At 42.4% G+C, this 15,652-nt stretch overlaps 1 protein-coding gene and 1 long non-coding RNA gene across 9 annotated transcripts in view; one reads left to right on the forward strand and one right to left on the reverse strand.

Moving 5' to 3' along the window:
• Positions 1-15,652, forward strand: part of ANK1 (ankyrin 1) — a 174,130-nt gene that overhangs the window by 127,863 nt on the left and 30,615 nt on the right. For all 8 annotated transcript variants that reach the window (XR_012691194.1, XM_075207083.1, XM_075207085.1 and 5 more), the window contains 9 exons: positions 128-282; positions 5,539-5,750; positions 5,949-6,153; positions 6,240-6,336; positions 6,421-6,649; positions 6,982-7,107; positions 8,831-8,950; positions 10,415-10,499; positions 14,598-14,672. Coding sequence is in view for 7 of the 8 variants with exons in the window: in XM_075207083.1 (XP_075063184.1) it covers positions 128-282; positions 5,539-5,750; positions 5,949-6,153; positions 6,240-6,336; positions 6,421-6,649; positions 6,982-7,107; positions 8,831-8,950; positions 10,415-10,499; positions 14,598-14,672 (1,304 nt within the window). In the remaining variant the exon portion in view is untranslated. The remainder of the gene's footprint in view (positions 1-127; positions 283-5,538; positions 5,751-5,948; positions 6,154-6,239; positions 6,337-6,420; positions 6,650-6,981; positions 7,108-8,830; positions 8,951-10,414; positions 10,500-14,597; positions 14,673-15,652) is intronic.
• The window catches only part of LOC142151445 (uncharacterized), a 404,300-nt gene that overhangs the window by 113,479 nt on the left and 275,169 nt on the right, over positions 1-15,652 (reverse strand). The gene's annotated exons all lie outside the window — the stretch shown is intronic.

Below are 15,652 nucleotides of genomic sequence, written 5' to 3' on the forward strand. Positions count from 1 at the left end.
TAATCTCTTATAATATCCTCTGTTATTTTTAAATCTCCTTTATTCTTAGTAAAGCATACATTGTATCATTGCTTATCTACATATCTGCTTCAAGACAACATTATCAATGCAACTTCCTTTCTCCTAGCCCGGTGGTGGTAGAGATCCCTCACTTTTCATCAGCGGGTCGTGGCGATCGAGAACTGGTCATTCTGCGTAGTGATAATGGGTCAGTGTGGAAGGAACATCAGAACCGGTATGGGAAGGAATACTTGGAGGAGGCACTGAGTGGGATGGATGAAGGTATGAGGTGTCAAGCAGAGACCATTAACCAATCAATGTCTAACTTGGAGTTTTTATTTAAGGTGCATGTGAACCTGGAGAAAAATGTTTTGATATGTTTTAGACAATAGTAGTTACTCAATGCCTGCTGCCATATTCCTGTCAACATCTGTCCCATATTCATAGTTACTGACATTGACCTCACTGATATATAGTCTGTTCTTACTTTTGCATGTAGACATATCTGCCGACATTCCTAATAGGAAATTATGACAAAATAGGCCATACCCCTGTTCTGCCCAAATCCACACCTAGATACAATCAAACCAGACCCAGGTTCATCCAATACATGGCCATTTCCATGACACCACGCTCCTTTTTCCAGCAGACCACACCCTTTTCAGCCACCAAAAGTCAGGAATGTTGACAGGTATGCTCTTACATAGTGTGATAAAGGAAGTGTGTTTTTTGGGTTCTGTTCCACTTTAACCCCTTAGCCCAAAATGCTGCATGTAAGCGTCACATGCGGTGTCAAACCACAGATTATCATTTATAAAAGTTAGTTTTGGTTCAACATTTAGGACAGATATCAGTTTGGTATTAGTACCAGAACCCTGTTGCACTGTCACAGAAGATTCCTGTGATGTCACAGTGATGTCACCATGTCACCTGGGATTTCCTCCAGGACAGCAGGGCTCAGGGGCGCACGCAGGGGGGGTTTCTGGTTCTGCAGAAGCCCCTCCCCTCCGTGAACGAACGGGCCCTAAACCCTGCCGCTACCAGCAGCACTGTACTGTACAGCAGCCACGGCGCCGTCAAAGAAGCGTCCGCGGCGGTGCTGTATTGTAGTACAATACAGCACTTCTGCGGACACTTCTTTGACAGCGCTGCGGCTGCTGTACAGTACAGCATCGCCGAAATGGAGCTGCGGCCGCATGCGCAGCAGCTATCACTATATTTTTTGGGGGGGGGGGGGGGGGTATATTTGGTTTTATTTTGTTTTATATAAAACTAGTGTAAGTAAAATAAAAATACATTTTAATATGTTACCAAACACCTAAAAACAATATTTGGTTGGGTAGAATAAGCAATTTAGAAACAAGGTAGGTAATTCCAGGCAAAACTGACAATAATAATAATAATTATTTTATTTATATAGCACTTTTCTCCCAATAGGGCTCAAAGCACTTTATATTTTTGGAGGATAAAACTCATCATACAAAAATAAACATATAAAACTTTAACAGAATAAGTAAAATAGAGCATTGCGTGTTATGACAAGTAGTGTTGCATTAATTAAATTCTTGCGTAAACAGGTTCGTCCTCATAGATAAAAATATCTAGAGAGGAGCCTTCTCGGACTGTGCGAGGAAGCGAGTTCCAGAGAGTAGGAGCCACAAAGCTAAAAGCTCAAGCTCTAAATGAAGTGGACATTGTTAGCATTACTAGTGCTTTAACAGTGGATCAAAGTGAGTCAGAGGGAGTATAGGTGATGAGAAGCTGATCTGTAGGGCATTGAATGTCAGTAAACCCATCTTGAAATAGATTTTCCATCTTACAACCAGTCAGTATAGGTAATGGAGAACCTGTTATGTGGCTGCTGCAGTCTAAGTTCAGGACCCCAAAGAGTAAGCTCAGTTGTTTGACCTAGCTGCACTCTTGTGAGCCCCCATTATAAGAACCTTTGTTTCATCAGGATTCAACCTCAGGCGACTGGCATTCACCCATTCCTGGAGTTCAGCTAGTCAGTCATTGAGGACTGATATTGGGGTATTAAAACCTAGTTCAAAGGACAGGCAAAGTTGAGTATCATCTGTATAGCAGTGGTAGTCCAGGCCATAGCATCTGATTATTGTACCACGTGGTAGCATGTGTGCCCCAACTAACATGGGAGATAACATAGAGTCCTGTGGAATACCAAATAACAGGAGCACTGGTGCAGATTATTGTACTGAAGACACACACTTTGATCTGCCAATAAGAAACAGTCCACTGAAGTTTCTGAGACACCCTGATTCCATATCCCATGGTCCACAGTATCAAATTCTGTAGAAGGGTCAAGGAGGATTAAGATCAAACAATTGCCTGTGTCTCTTACCATCAGAAGATCGTTAAGTACACGTACCAGGCTTGTTTCCTGAATACTGACTGGCATGGAATATAACTATCATAGGTTGGCAGCCAGTGTTTCCAGTTAGCTGTCAACCTCTTTCTCAATAATATTCACTAAAAATTGAAGGTTTGATAATGGTTTGCATAGTCAAGTAGTCTGAATTTAAAGAAGGTTTTTTAAGATGTCTGATATCTGCTCCCTTTAATGGTTTGGCAAAGAGGACTGTCTGCAATGATCATTGGACTGTTTTGGTAAATGCTGTACCAATTAAACCATTACACCCTATTATACTGTTTGTTGGGGCTTGGTCCAGAAAGTGGTGTTTCGACAATGCATCCAGGAAGTCAAATCGAGTTCAGATAAACCACATTCGCAAGTCTAGAATCCTGGCACTGTTACGGTCCCAGTCTGGATTAGCAAAGAAGTTATTAAACTCATCGCACCTTGACTGCGAGAGGGCTAAGCCCCTCTACTGTTCATGAAGGCAAAGCTGATCTATTGTCGGCTGCTATAATCTCACTTGACATGGACTCTGATGGGAGATTTTTATTCTCAGTATGTTTGATTCGTTTAAGCTTGTCCTCTGCGATATGAGTCTTCCTCCTTCATCATCATTTATTTATATAGCGCCACTAATTCCACAGCGCTGTACAGAGAACTCACTCACATCAGTCCCTGCCACATTGGGGATTACAGTCTAAATTCCCTAACACACACACACAGACACACACACAGACTAGGGTTAATTTGTTAGCAGCCAATTAACCTACCAGTATGTTTTTAGAGTGTGGGAGGAAACTGGAGCACTCAGAGGAAACCCACGCAAACATGGGGAGAACATAGAAACTCCTCACAGATAAAGCCATGGCCAGGATTTGAACTCATGACCCCAGTGCTGTAAGGCAGAAGTGTTAACCACTTAGCCTCTGACCTCTCTTCTTTGGCTGCCAATGCTGCAGTCAGTCCAAACTGCTTGATGGTGTTATACATGTGGACGTATACAAACAGGAGTAATGGACAAGAGGACAAGGATACTCCCAGACACCCATTATATCAGAGAGATCCAGATTTGCCTAGGGAGTAACACCCCTAATCTGACAGCACCTGGTCATCTCCATATTTAAGTTCTGTTGAAGGACTATGAGTGAGAACCAGATGGGGTGGTGGTTTCTCATTTACTAAAGGGCATGTTGTATTAAACAGGTGTAATCCCCTGTCACAGTGTGTGCAGTCCAGGGGTGCATTGTTGTGTAATGCACTGCCTCACTTGCCCATTTCTCTGCCCTGACCAGCTCTCTGGTGGGGGTATAAATGACCAGAGGATCCCCACACATGAAGGTTTCCAGCAATGTCTCTTTAAGATGTTGAGACATAGGTGTGGTAACTTAGGGTGCAGACATATGTCTCAATGATTTGGGCACCAGACCATCTCTATAAACATAAACTCTTTAGTTACACTCCTCTCATTCCAACACCATATTTGAGTTGCAAATAACACTAAGATAAGTATGTACATCTCCTTACTCACTCCAGCACAGTTACTCAGCTCTCCTCTGAAGGGGTAACATCCCTTGGGCTATAACACAAGTTCCGTGTGCTCTCTCTGGGGATTCTCACACTCACTGGACGCAGCGCAGGCTCTGACACCCTCTCCGCCCGGTGCACTCTCAGGCTTGTTGGTATATCTGACTCTCTCACTCACCCTTTGGTCTATAACACCCTCTCTGGTGTCCTCTCTGCCCCTCTGAGTCACATTATATACTGCATCCACCCTCTACATAGGGTTTCCCTACATGCTCTACCTCCTCTAGACATGGGGACACTATATGGCAGATCCTTAGTGCTGCCACTATTAATTGGCTCCACACTGCTTTGGCAGTTACCCCGCTTTTTTTTACTGGGGTTTCCCCTTTTATACTCTCTGGAACTCTTCTTTATCATTATGGGGCTCTCAGAACCTGGGGACTCCTTCCCCTCTTTATATGCAGGAACACTCTGAGGTAATTCCTCAGATCTGCCCCGTGTACTCATATTCCCTCAGTTCTGATGTACTTTGGCCCCTTGTGACAGCAACCCACGGACCCACTCCCACATTTGGCGAAGGATCCCGGGACCCCCTTCCCTCCGTCCCAGGTTCCTGGCTGTCACTCTCTCATCACACACTTCCACCCAGTTCATTCCAGCCTTATCTTGCTAAGCAACTGTGTCTGCTGTGTCTCCTCTGGGTCCTAGTGCTGGGGCGACACTTTCAGTCACTGGGAGTTGGGAATAACTACGCCAGAAAGGGTGTTACATGGGGATTGTCCAAACGAGGGCAAACCTTTTTAAATATTGTAACAACATTAGTGTATTGATAATATGGAATGAAGAGGTTACTAAATCAAAGAATAAACAATGGTACAATATGAACATTTTATAGCATTCCTAAACATGATGATAAATCCCCTAACCTTTTACAAATTAACATTCTTGAAATTGTAATTTTACTTGTGATAAAGTTTGGTTTGGTGAAAGCTATTGTTCTTGGTCATCAGATGTAGACACTGAGAGACTCAGTACCGTGCCCTTCACTGTACTAATGGTGACCATACATATGGTCCTAGGGTCTGATCTCTGAGTGACCGGATATTTGGGCAGTTTGACTTTGTACAGATCTAGAATTTTCAGGGTTGCTGGAAGAGAACATGTAGTAAGGGCTTCCATGCATGTTGATTGGGGGATAGCTACATAAATATGCATATTGTGAAAAAATCTATTCAGACAAATTAGAAATCAAAAGGACAAAATTTGCCAACCAAACTGCAATATGTACATGGGTATGATAAGTATTCACTGACGAATTAGTCCAACATTACAATGCGTGTGGTCTTTCAAAGAAGAAAACCTGACCTGTTCAGATTTAGTCTCTCCAAACGGATAATCTGGTCGGGCCAATAGTCCCCATCAGTATGTTTATGGGGGTCATCTGGAAACAGTAAGTGTCCTCTTTAGTTTGCAGGCCAGTTATTTGGCCCGATTGCCTGTATGTAAATTAGTGCAGCCGAGCCTGCTGCAATATTGTCAGTATTCATAGTGTCAGTTTAAATAATGGTAATTTCGTCTTTAATGGCAGATTTCAGTTGTTTAAATTTCATATAACTGTATTAATCTCATCTTTATGTCAGAGCTGGAGAGTGAAGAAGAGTTACATAAGAAACGCCTTTGTCGTATCGTCACCACTGACTTCCCCCTGTACTTTGTGGTGATGTCACGGGTATGTCAGGACTGTGAGCTCATTGGGCCAGAAGGGGGAGCCCTGAGAAGCCGATTAGTACCCCAAGTTCAGGCCACCTTCCCCCCGACCGCTGTAACCAAGAAAGTGAAGCTGTCACTACAAGTAAGGACCCTGTGAGAGAGAATATTGTGTATATTGAAGTGTTCTCACTATTTTTATCAAATGAAAGACAGTCCCTGTATCACTTAACTGACTCTGTCATTATCACTGTGTCATCTGCCTTGTAAGGTCATGTTTGTCTTATGAATATCTTATACAATGGCAGGGATGTGTAACCTTGGAACACTTATGTCCTGTTAGGCTCAGCCTGTGCCAGATGAATTGGTGTCCCGGTTGCTCGGTAACCAAGCAACATTTGGCCCCATCGTCACTGTGGAGCCACGACGCAGGAAATTTCATCGGCCAATAGGGTTGCGCATACCCCTTCCGCCATCTTGGAAGGACAATCCTCGGGACAGTGGAGAGGGAGATACCACCAGCTTGAGGCTACTCTGCAGTGTAACAGGTAGTAGCTACTAGTGTTAACAAGACTGTTTCTCTTTATATGTATTTTAGTTGTTGTTTTCACACCTTTTATCTGCTTTCTGTCAGGCGGAACTGCTCCTGCTCAGTGGGAAGACATTACTGGGACTACTAAACTAGTGTATGCCAATGAATGTGCCAACTTTACAACCAATGTCTCTGCCAGGTAATAGCTGGATTTTCTGCCTCCTAGAGATAAGCTGCCCACCTGTCCCTGCTTATCACAATGGACTGTTCCTAATCTCTCCAGGTTTTGGCTGTCAGACTGTCCCCGCACCGCTGAAGCCGTCTCCTTCTCCTCCCAGCTGTACCGGGAGCTCAGCGCAGTTCCATACACTGCGCGTTTTGTGGTGTTTGCGAAGATGTCAGATGGGCGGGAAGGACGGCTGCGCTGCTACTGCATGACGGGCGACAAACTGGAGAAGACGCTAGAACAGCACGAGAACTTCGCTGAGGTGGCACGTAGCCGGGACATCGAGGTACCCATCAGTCCTTTGCTTTTCAGCCATGTCTCCATATCAGCAGCCAGACTTATTATTTCCCTTGCCCTGAAATCCAAGCCAATATGTTAAAGTCATCTGAGGATGGCATATCTTTTTATTGACAAGCGCAGTAGGGTATTCTGTAACTGAGTTGTATCTTTGTCTAGATATATGTTTTACATGCAGCCAGCAGGGATATTCTGTCACTGATAAGACGACTACACGATGACTTGGCGACATTGTCAGTGGCCCAGTGACGCTCTGTCAGAGATGTGGAGGTGTTACTGGGGGCCACGTGGACAAGACTCATTGTGATGTTGTGTCTACAGGTGCTGGACGGGACACAGCTATTTGTCGAGCTGTCAGGGAATCTTATTCCTCAGAGGAAAGCGACGCAGCAGAGAAGTTTTACTTTCCAGGCATTTAAAGAGAACAGGCTGGCGCTACCCATTAAGGTAACACTGTCTAACTTATTTGCAGAGGGTCGTTATCATGTTGCATGGTAACATAGCTATTACTGGGTTGAAAAAACACAAATGGTTAATTATAAATGGGAAAAATGTGGATGCACCATACAAATCCACTTATCCCTTTTGGATCTCAAATTCATTCCACTATTAACAGAAATAAAAACCTTATTTCAACTGTGACGCACTTTTGACATCTCCTTGCTTGGCAAGTCACTTCTAAAATGACAGCCTTACCTAAAACACTAAGGGGTAGATTTATCAAACCTTCTTAAAAGGATAAGTGGAGGTGTCGCCCATTACAACCAATAAGATTCTAGCTATCATTTATTTAGTGCATTCTAGAAAATGATAGCTAGAATCTGATTGTTTGCTATGGGCAACACCTCCACTTATCCTTTTAAGAAGGTTTGATAAATCTACCCTTATATCTAATACTATATCTATTCAGATCCATTTTGCTCCCAATTCCAACATGTTTTTATAAATTTGCCCAGAAAACATTGAACTCCCTGTGGAAGGTGGCAGATCTAGGATCTCCTCCTCCACCCTTCAGACATCTAAAGAAAATGTGGGTCTGAACAACCCTTCCAGATGTCCCAAACCCTTTAGGAAGAGGAAGTGGCGATAGTCATTATTTAATAGCACTCGGCCCCTCTCCGGCTGCTCTAACCATTTGCAGACCCAGTATAGACTACTATATAGACTACTCTATAGACCTTGATCGACTCAAACTTTTCAGGATGTTCCCATCCTCCTTCTTCTTCTATTGGTGATATTGTGCAAATAAAGCTGGGTTAGATTACATGGATCATTATAGGCACAACGATTTTTTTTTTAATCTCTTTCTAGCACTTCTCCACAGATCCCCTTCCAAGTGGACGAGGGGACCCAAATACAAGATTGGCCAGGACTCCTTCTAACTATTAGTGGTCTCTGCTCATTTTTATGCTCACCTCTGTGGGGTGTGAGAAAAAATGAGCAGAGATTCTTGTAAAATCTCCGACTTGCGATGTCTCCGCAGACATTTTGGAGACACCTCGTGCCGAATTGAATCTCCCCCTTAATGCAGTTATTGCTCAAGCCTGGAAATCCCGCAATGCTCCCAACACATAAAAGTCATGTCAAGGGTCTATTTCATCAATGGATTTGGAATTCTCAGCTCTTCTCTCGGCCAGAACATTATTGCACTGTATTGCACACAGTTTAGCTGTTTCTACAGTCCTGACTGGGCAGCTGCTCGTGTTAGATTATTAAACTGATCCAACAAAAGTGAAAATCTGACACTGGCTGCTGCTTGCTCAGAGTTCTAAAGACAAGTATGTTATGTGCTGAGTATAGGGATGTAACGCAAAGTCTGATTTACATCATTATTCCATTTGTCATATAAAAAAAAGTCTAACCAAATTCACATGTTTTTTCATTTGAAAGCTATAAATTGATCAGTGCTCTTTTTTCACTTCTTAATAAGTCCTCCTTTAATAATCATTACTTATTACCACGTATTAATCTGGTTGTTTCACACTAGCATTGTTCTAGTACCTTATGTACTGTAACCATTTATCAGCTGATGACCAGACTGTCACTGTGTATTCCAGGTAAGGTCTCACTTGCATAGGGGCATAATCCTCAGTGATCTTCTGTATGACATAAATTGTGATGTTGACATTGTCCATAGATGGTCTGAATGAAATGTTATGTGTTTCCTTAGGTACGAGACAGCAGCCGGGAACCGTGTGGCTCTCTGTCCTTCCTGCGCAAGTCTATGAAATATGAGCCGTCCCAGCAAGTGCTTTGCCATCTGAATGTCACAATGCCTCAATACACACAGGTGAGACAGTTACGTAGCAAGATCCTGTATGTCTCAGCTCAGATCTCTTAGTCACTTACTTGTCATTGGCAGCAGTAGTAGCTGTGACGTGTGCAGACTGTAATAATAAGCCATAGAGAAATAAGCAATCGTCGCTTGCACAAAGTGGAAGCAGCCAGTTTGTGGATGAACCATTAATTATGAGAATGCAGATTATTAATTCACTAGATCAGTGGTTCCCAAACTGGGTGCCGTGGCTCCCTGGGGTGCCGCTGCCATCTCACAGGGATGTCACAGACAGAGGCGGTTGCAAGCAAGGCGGGGGACTACTTGGTAATTATTTCAGCATAGGGGTATCTTGAAAAAACTATGGCCGTCCCTAAGGGAACGTTTGGGATCCACTGCACTAGATACATCACTCAGGCAGGAGAATGCAGCCTGTCAATTGCCATTGGTTCAGCCCACACAATTCTGATAGCTTGCACTCTCGTGACACAGAAACGGCTTTCTCCACTGTGTTTAAGCAACAGATACATTTTAACGATGCAATAAAAATGAATTGCCATTCTGTAATGAGATATAAAACCATGTTTAATTTTCCACAATGTATTTGGAACAGTAGATTGAGGATGTTTTTTTCTTTAAACACCTGAGAATAGGTGATGTACCACTGCTAAAAGTGGATTTGTTTACCCCACTAAGAAGTCTCCCTCCGGGTAGAGATCCTGTGGGGGTTTCTGCACTAGAATTTCTTACCTTTCACTCGTTGAGTGGCAGCACTAGATACATGGTGCTAGACAGAAGGAGCCGCCAGGTAATATTCAAAGATTATCCGCGCATCAGATGCCTCTTTCCGAGCATGCTCTCTGCTGGCAGCTTGCCTGTTTAACCAGGAAGCTCCTCCACTTTGAGCGGCGTTCATTTTTAAGCCTGGAAAATAACAGTAAATGGAAATTGTCAGTAATTTTAAACAAATAAAGACAGTCTCAGTTATGCCAGTGGTCTTATATGTACGTAGGTCGCTTGTGCCATCTGTTGTTGTATAATCATATGGAAAGTCTACAGTCACATAATGTTGCGATAAATCATTTTGTAAAAAGTATTTGTGTTTGTTGCTATATTTATATATGGTCGTTCAGTACTTATTCATTGTGTACTCGTCTTGTGTTGCGTCATAGTGTATTTGCCTCACCTTGTTGTGTCTGTGTTTTACATTATGTCATTATGTTGTATTATACAGCTATTACGTTGTAAGCATATTTCTTTACTGTATATCTGCCTTACTCTGTGGTGTTGTTGTTGTTGTGTACTTGTCTTATGCTGTTTTATTTTATTTATTAAGTGTTGTCTGTTTTTTTGTTATTATATACCAAGTGTCATGTTGTGCTCGTGTCCTTTACTGCTTGTTGTGGTTGTGTTCCCTGTTACACTATTGCCATATGCTATAATTGTGCAGTTGTGTAAAACTGAGTTGTGTTATCACAGGGCCCAGGCAGCCTGGACAGGAGGAGGACGCTGACCCCGCTAGCTCTAAGAGAGCGGTACAGCCTTCTGAATGACAGCACAAGGGGTGAGACAGACGGGAGAGTAGGTGGCGCACACGGGGGCAGCGCATGAGATAAGGAGGGGGAGAGACATGGGAAGTGGGGGAATGGGAAGACTGAGCACATGGTAGAAATAACAAATATTGCAGAACATATGGTGAACACGTTGGGAGGGGCGAAGAGGGATGTTTTAGAAGGGAACACTAACATCAATGAGAGTGCTGCAAACATTTAAATATACTGTACTCTTAGGCTACATAATAGAAAATGACATCTCTGCTTTAGAAATTATATATATATTTTATACCAGTAAGCCAAGCCTGACACCTGGCCAGATAGGAATACAATGTAAAAAAATAATTATTCATCTATAAATACAGTGAAACAACTAAGAACCCAACAGAGTTAGGGCTCATCCAGACAACAGCTTTCTCTTGTTGCGCTCCAAAATACAACCCAAGAAAACCACCTGGGAAATGATGTACGTAGCATAGAGGTGATCACAAGAAAATTGTGTATGTATCATTTTCTCACAGTATTCTCCCTGCTGCATGCCTCATGTGTTATTGCTGCCCATGGGAGTCGCCAGTGGCATAGCTATAGGCACATGGGAACGCATCAGCAAATACCAGAGCAGTCTGTTTAGTAAAAGGTCTTGCGTGAGGCTGTGCAGTGATGTCATCACAGTGCTCCTGATATTGAAAGCCCCCTAAAACTGCTAAACAGGTCAGTGTGGTTCTTCCATGGCCATCGAGAGAGGGAGGGAAAAATAAAGGAGATGTGAGCCCATGCAGCATATTGGGGTGTAGCAGCGGGGCCCCTTTTTTTGGGTTAGGATGCGTTGGGTACAGTATGTCTCATGTCTGATCATGCCTCTCTCTTTTTTTCACCACACTCCTCTATGATATTTCTCTAGTTGTCTTAGTTTCCCTTTTTCCAGTCCTAATGTCCCATTTTCCTACAAAACTCTCTATCATTTCGCAACCCACATAATCTTTCAAATTCGTCATCCTTTTTTTAAAATTCCTGCAATCTCTCTCTCCTTCACTGTCGTGGGACTTTCTTCTACGGTTTCATCCTATTCCATTCTTAATCTCTCCTTACACTTTTGTTATAATGTCTCCTTCCACTCCCACCCTGAATTCTTCTCACCCGCCCTTCTATTGTTTTCTTCTAGTACTATAATACTCTCCTCTCACACTCTACTCCTTTATTCTTTTCTCACTTCCATCTTACACTCCCCTCTTCCTATATTCTTACATTCCTCTGTACATCTCACTTTTCTTCCTCTTACACTCCTCTCTTACTCTCTTCTTTTGTTCTTACCATCCACTCTTAGGAGTATATTTTCTAAACTGCAGATTTGAAAAAGGGAAGATGTTGCCTGTAACCAATCAGAATCTAGCTGTCATTTTGTAGAATGTACTAAATAAATGATAACTTGAATCTCATTGGTTGCTATAGGCAACATCTCCACTTTTTCAAACACGCAGTTTAGTAAATATACCCCCTAGTCTTTTCTCATATTCTCCTCACAGTCTCTTCTCACACTCCACTCTTACTCTCTTATACTTGTCTCCCACTCTTCTTGTGTTCTCTTCTAACACTCTTGTTATTTTCTTTACTTACTGTCTTCTCACACTACCCTGTTCTCTGTTTTCACATTCCCCTCACGCCTGTTACTCTCTTTTAACACTCTCCTCTTAGTCTCTTTTCACATTCTCTTCTCACAATCTCCTCTCTCCTCTTATTCTTTTCTAACACTCTCCTCCTATTCTCACTAATACTCTCATCTTATTATATTTCCACATTCTCCTCGTATTCTCTTCTAGCAGCCTCCTCTTATTCTCTTATCACATACTCTCTTTTTCTCTTATCACATTCTCCTCTCTCCTTATTCTTTTCTAACACTCTCCTCCTATTCTCACTAACACTTTCCTCTGATTTTTTTTTTCTCACATTCTTCTCTTATCACATTCTCCTCTTTTTATCTTATCACATTCTCCTCCTATTCTCTTCTAACACTGTCCTCTTCTTCTCTGCTGACACTCCCCTCTTGCTCTTTTCTCACACTCTCCTTTTACTCTCGTCTTAAACCCCTCTTCCTCTCTTCTCACACTTCCCTCTTACTCACTTCTCACACTCCCCTCTTACTCTCTTCTCACATTCCCCTCTTACTCTATTCTAACACTCCCCTCTTACTCTTTTCTCACACTCTCCTCTTATTCTCTTCTCACATTCCCCTCTTACACTCTTCTCACATTCCCCTCTTACTCTCTTATCACATGTTCCTCTAACTCTCTTCTCACACTCCCCTCTTACTCTCTTCTCAAATTACCCTCTTACTCTCTTCTCACACTTACCTCTTGCTGTTTTCTCACACTCTCCTCATACTCTCTTCTTGCACTCCCCTTTTAGTCTCTTCTCACATTCCCCTCTTAGTCTCTTCTCACATTCCCCTCTTACTCTCTTTTCACATTCCCCTCTTACTGTCTTCTCACACTCCCCTCTTACTGTCTTCTCACACTCCCCTCTTACTGTCTTCTCACACTATCCTCTTACTGTCTTTCTACACTTCCCGCTTACTGTCTTCTCACACTCCCCTGTTACTGTCTTATCACACTCCCTTGTTACTCTGTTCACACACTCTCCTCTTAGTCTCTTCTCACACACCCCTCTTACTCTTTTCTCACAATCTCCTCTAATTTTCTTCTCACACTCACCACTTACTCTCTTCTTACACTCCCATTTTAATCTCATCTCACACTCCCATTTTACTCTTCTTACACTCCCCTCTTACTCTTTTCTCACACTCCCCTCTTACTCTTTTCTCACACTCTCCTCTTACTCTCTTCTCCCATTTCCCTCTTACTCTTTTTTCAAATTCCCCTATTACTCTCTTCTCACACTCCCCTACTACTCTTTTCTCACACTCTCCTCTTACTCTCTTCTCCCATTCCCCTTACTCTCTTCTCAAATTCCCCTAGTACTCTCTTCTCACACTCCCCTCTTACTCTATTCTCACACTTTCCCCTTACTGTCTTTTCACACTTTCATCTTACTGTGTTCTCACACTCTCCTCATACTCTCTACTATCAATCCCCTCTTACTCTCTTCTCGCACTCCCTTTTTAGTCTCTTTTCGCATTCCCGTCTTACTCTCTACTCACATTCCCCTCTTACTCTCTTCTAACACTCCTCTCTTACTCTCTTCTCACACTCCCCTCTTTCTCTCTTTTCACATTCCCCTCTTACTGTCTTCTCACACTTCCCTCTTACCGTCTTCTCACATTCCCCTCTTACACTCTTCTTACATTCCCCTCTTACTCTCTTCTCACAATCCCCTCTTATTCTGTTCTCATACTTCCCTTTTACTTTCTTCTCACACTCATCTATTACTCTCTTCTCACACTCCCCTCTTACTCTCATCTCACATTCCCCTCTTACTCTCTTTTCACATTCCCCTTTTACTCTCTTCTCACACTCCCCTCTTACTTTCTTCTCACATTCCCCTCTTACTTTCTTCTCACATTCCCCTCTTACTCTCTTTTCACATTCCCCCTTTACTCTCTTCTCACATTCCCCTCTTACTCTCTTCTCACACTCCCCTCCTAATCTCGTCTGACACTCCCTTTTACTTTCTTCTCACATTCCCCTCTTACTCTCTTCTCACACTTCCCTCTTACTGTCTTCTCACACTCCCCTTACTCTCTTCTCACACTCCCCTCTTACTCTCTTCTCACACTCCCCTCTTACTCTCTTCTCACACTCCCCTCTTACTCTCTTTTCACACTCCCCTCTTACTCTCTTCTCACACTTCCCTCTTACTTTCTTCTCACACTTCCCTCTTACTCTCTTCTCACACTCCCCTTACTCTCTTCTCACACTCCCCTCTTACTCTCTTCTCACACTCCCCTCTTACTCTCTTCTCACACTCCCCTCTTAATCCTTTCTCAAACTTTTTCCTACTTTTTTCTCATTCTCTCCTTTAACTCTCTCCTTCATATTAGCATTTACTGCCTCCTACTTCTTTTTCCCCAAATAGATTTTATTTTTTTCTTCTTTATCCTCCTTTGCTTCTTCTTTTCTCTTCCAATGTCACCTCCATGTTCCCTGTCTCCCCAGGCTCTCTCAGTGGCACAGACCGTATTGAAATGAAGATGGCCGTTATATCAGAGCACCTGGGTCTGAGCTGGGCTGGTGAGCTTACATACCAACACTTAAACAGATATGCCCCTCACACTAACTAACTATACACAAAGCTGTAATATATATATATGTATTATTTTGATTGCTGCACCTGTAGGCTCAATTAATCAAGGAATTAAACATATTGTCACTGTCCATTTTAATGCAGCAGTCACAGAAAACCCATATGTGCATATTACATGTTATAAAGTCTTATTGTTTAGGCCTGTGCTTGATGGCTCAGCCTACTGATTAAAATGTGTAAACTGTTAGCATTTAGGAGCTATTGGTAAAATGTAAGCAGTGTATTCATTTTTTCACATGTGCAGTAACTTTACACAACCTGTAGGGAGGGGGCTATGGTTGACACCTACAAACCGATTTATTATCGGTAAAACATTGTCTGCAAACTTTAGTCACAGAGCACCACCTATAGGTTGTATGATGGTACTGCACTAAAGTAATGTAATACGAAATAGGCACACAGCGCCTCGCCAGTTGTTTGGAACTATAATCCCTACCATGCCCTGCCATTTAAAGTATTTTGGCATTGTTATAAGCACTGAATCATTATTTATGGCTGCAATTTTCCGATTTCAAAACAAGATCACTTAGCTTGGTACATTTATTTAAGTAATAATACAAATACAATTTGGGGAAGCAGGGAAGAATTTACCTGTCATTGAAATAGATCCATTTAGTTATTTTCTTTCATCAAGATTAACAAAATGGGTATCAACATAAACAGAAAGAGATTAGCGGTACTCAATGGACAGCATGTGACATATTTAGTAACTTGATTTACAGAGCAGTGATGTTCTGTAACCAAAAGCAACCAACCAGATATCAACGTTTAACAGTTAAGTGTTTTGAGACTAATGAAACCTAATACCTGATTGGATGCTTTGGGTTAAAGCCTCGTTCCCTCTAAAATGCACAAATTATGGAGTTAAAAAGTGCACTTGCTGGAAACAATCCTGCAGATTGAGAAC

This window comes from Mixophyes fleayi, chromosome 4 (genome assembly GCF_038048845.1).
Source record: "Mixophyes fleayi isolate aMixFle1 chromosome 4, aMixFle1.hap1, whole genome shotgun sequence".
In the NCBI taxonomy this organism is placed as follows: Eukaryota; Metazoa; Chordata; class Amphibia; order Anura; family Limnodynastidae; genus Mixophyes; species Mixophyes fleayi.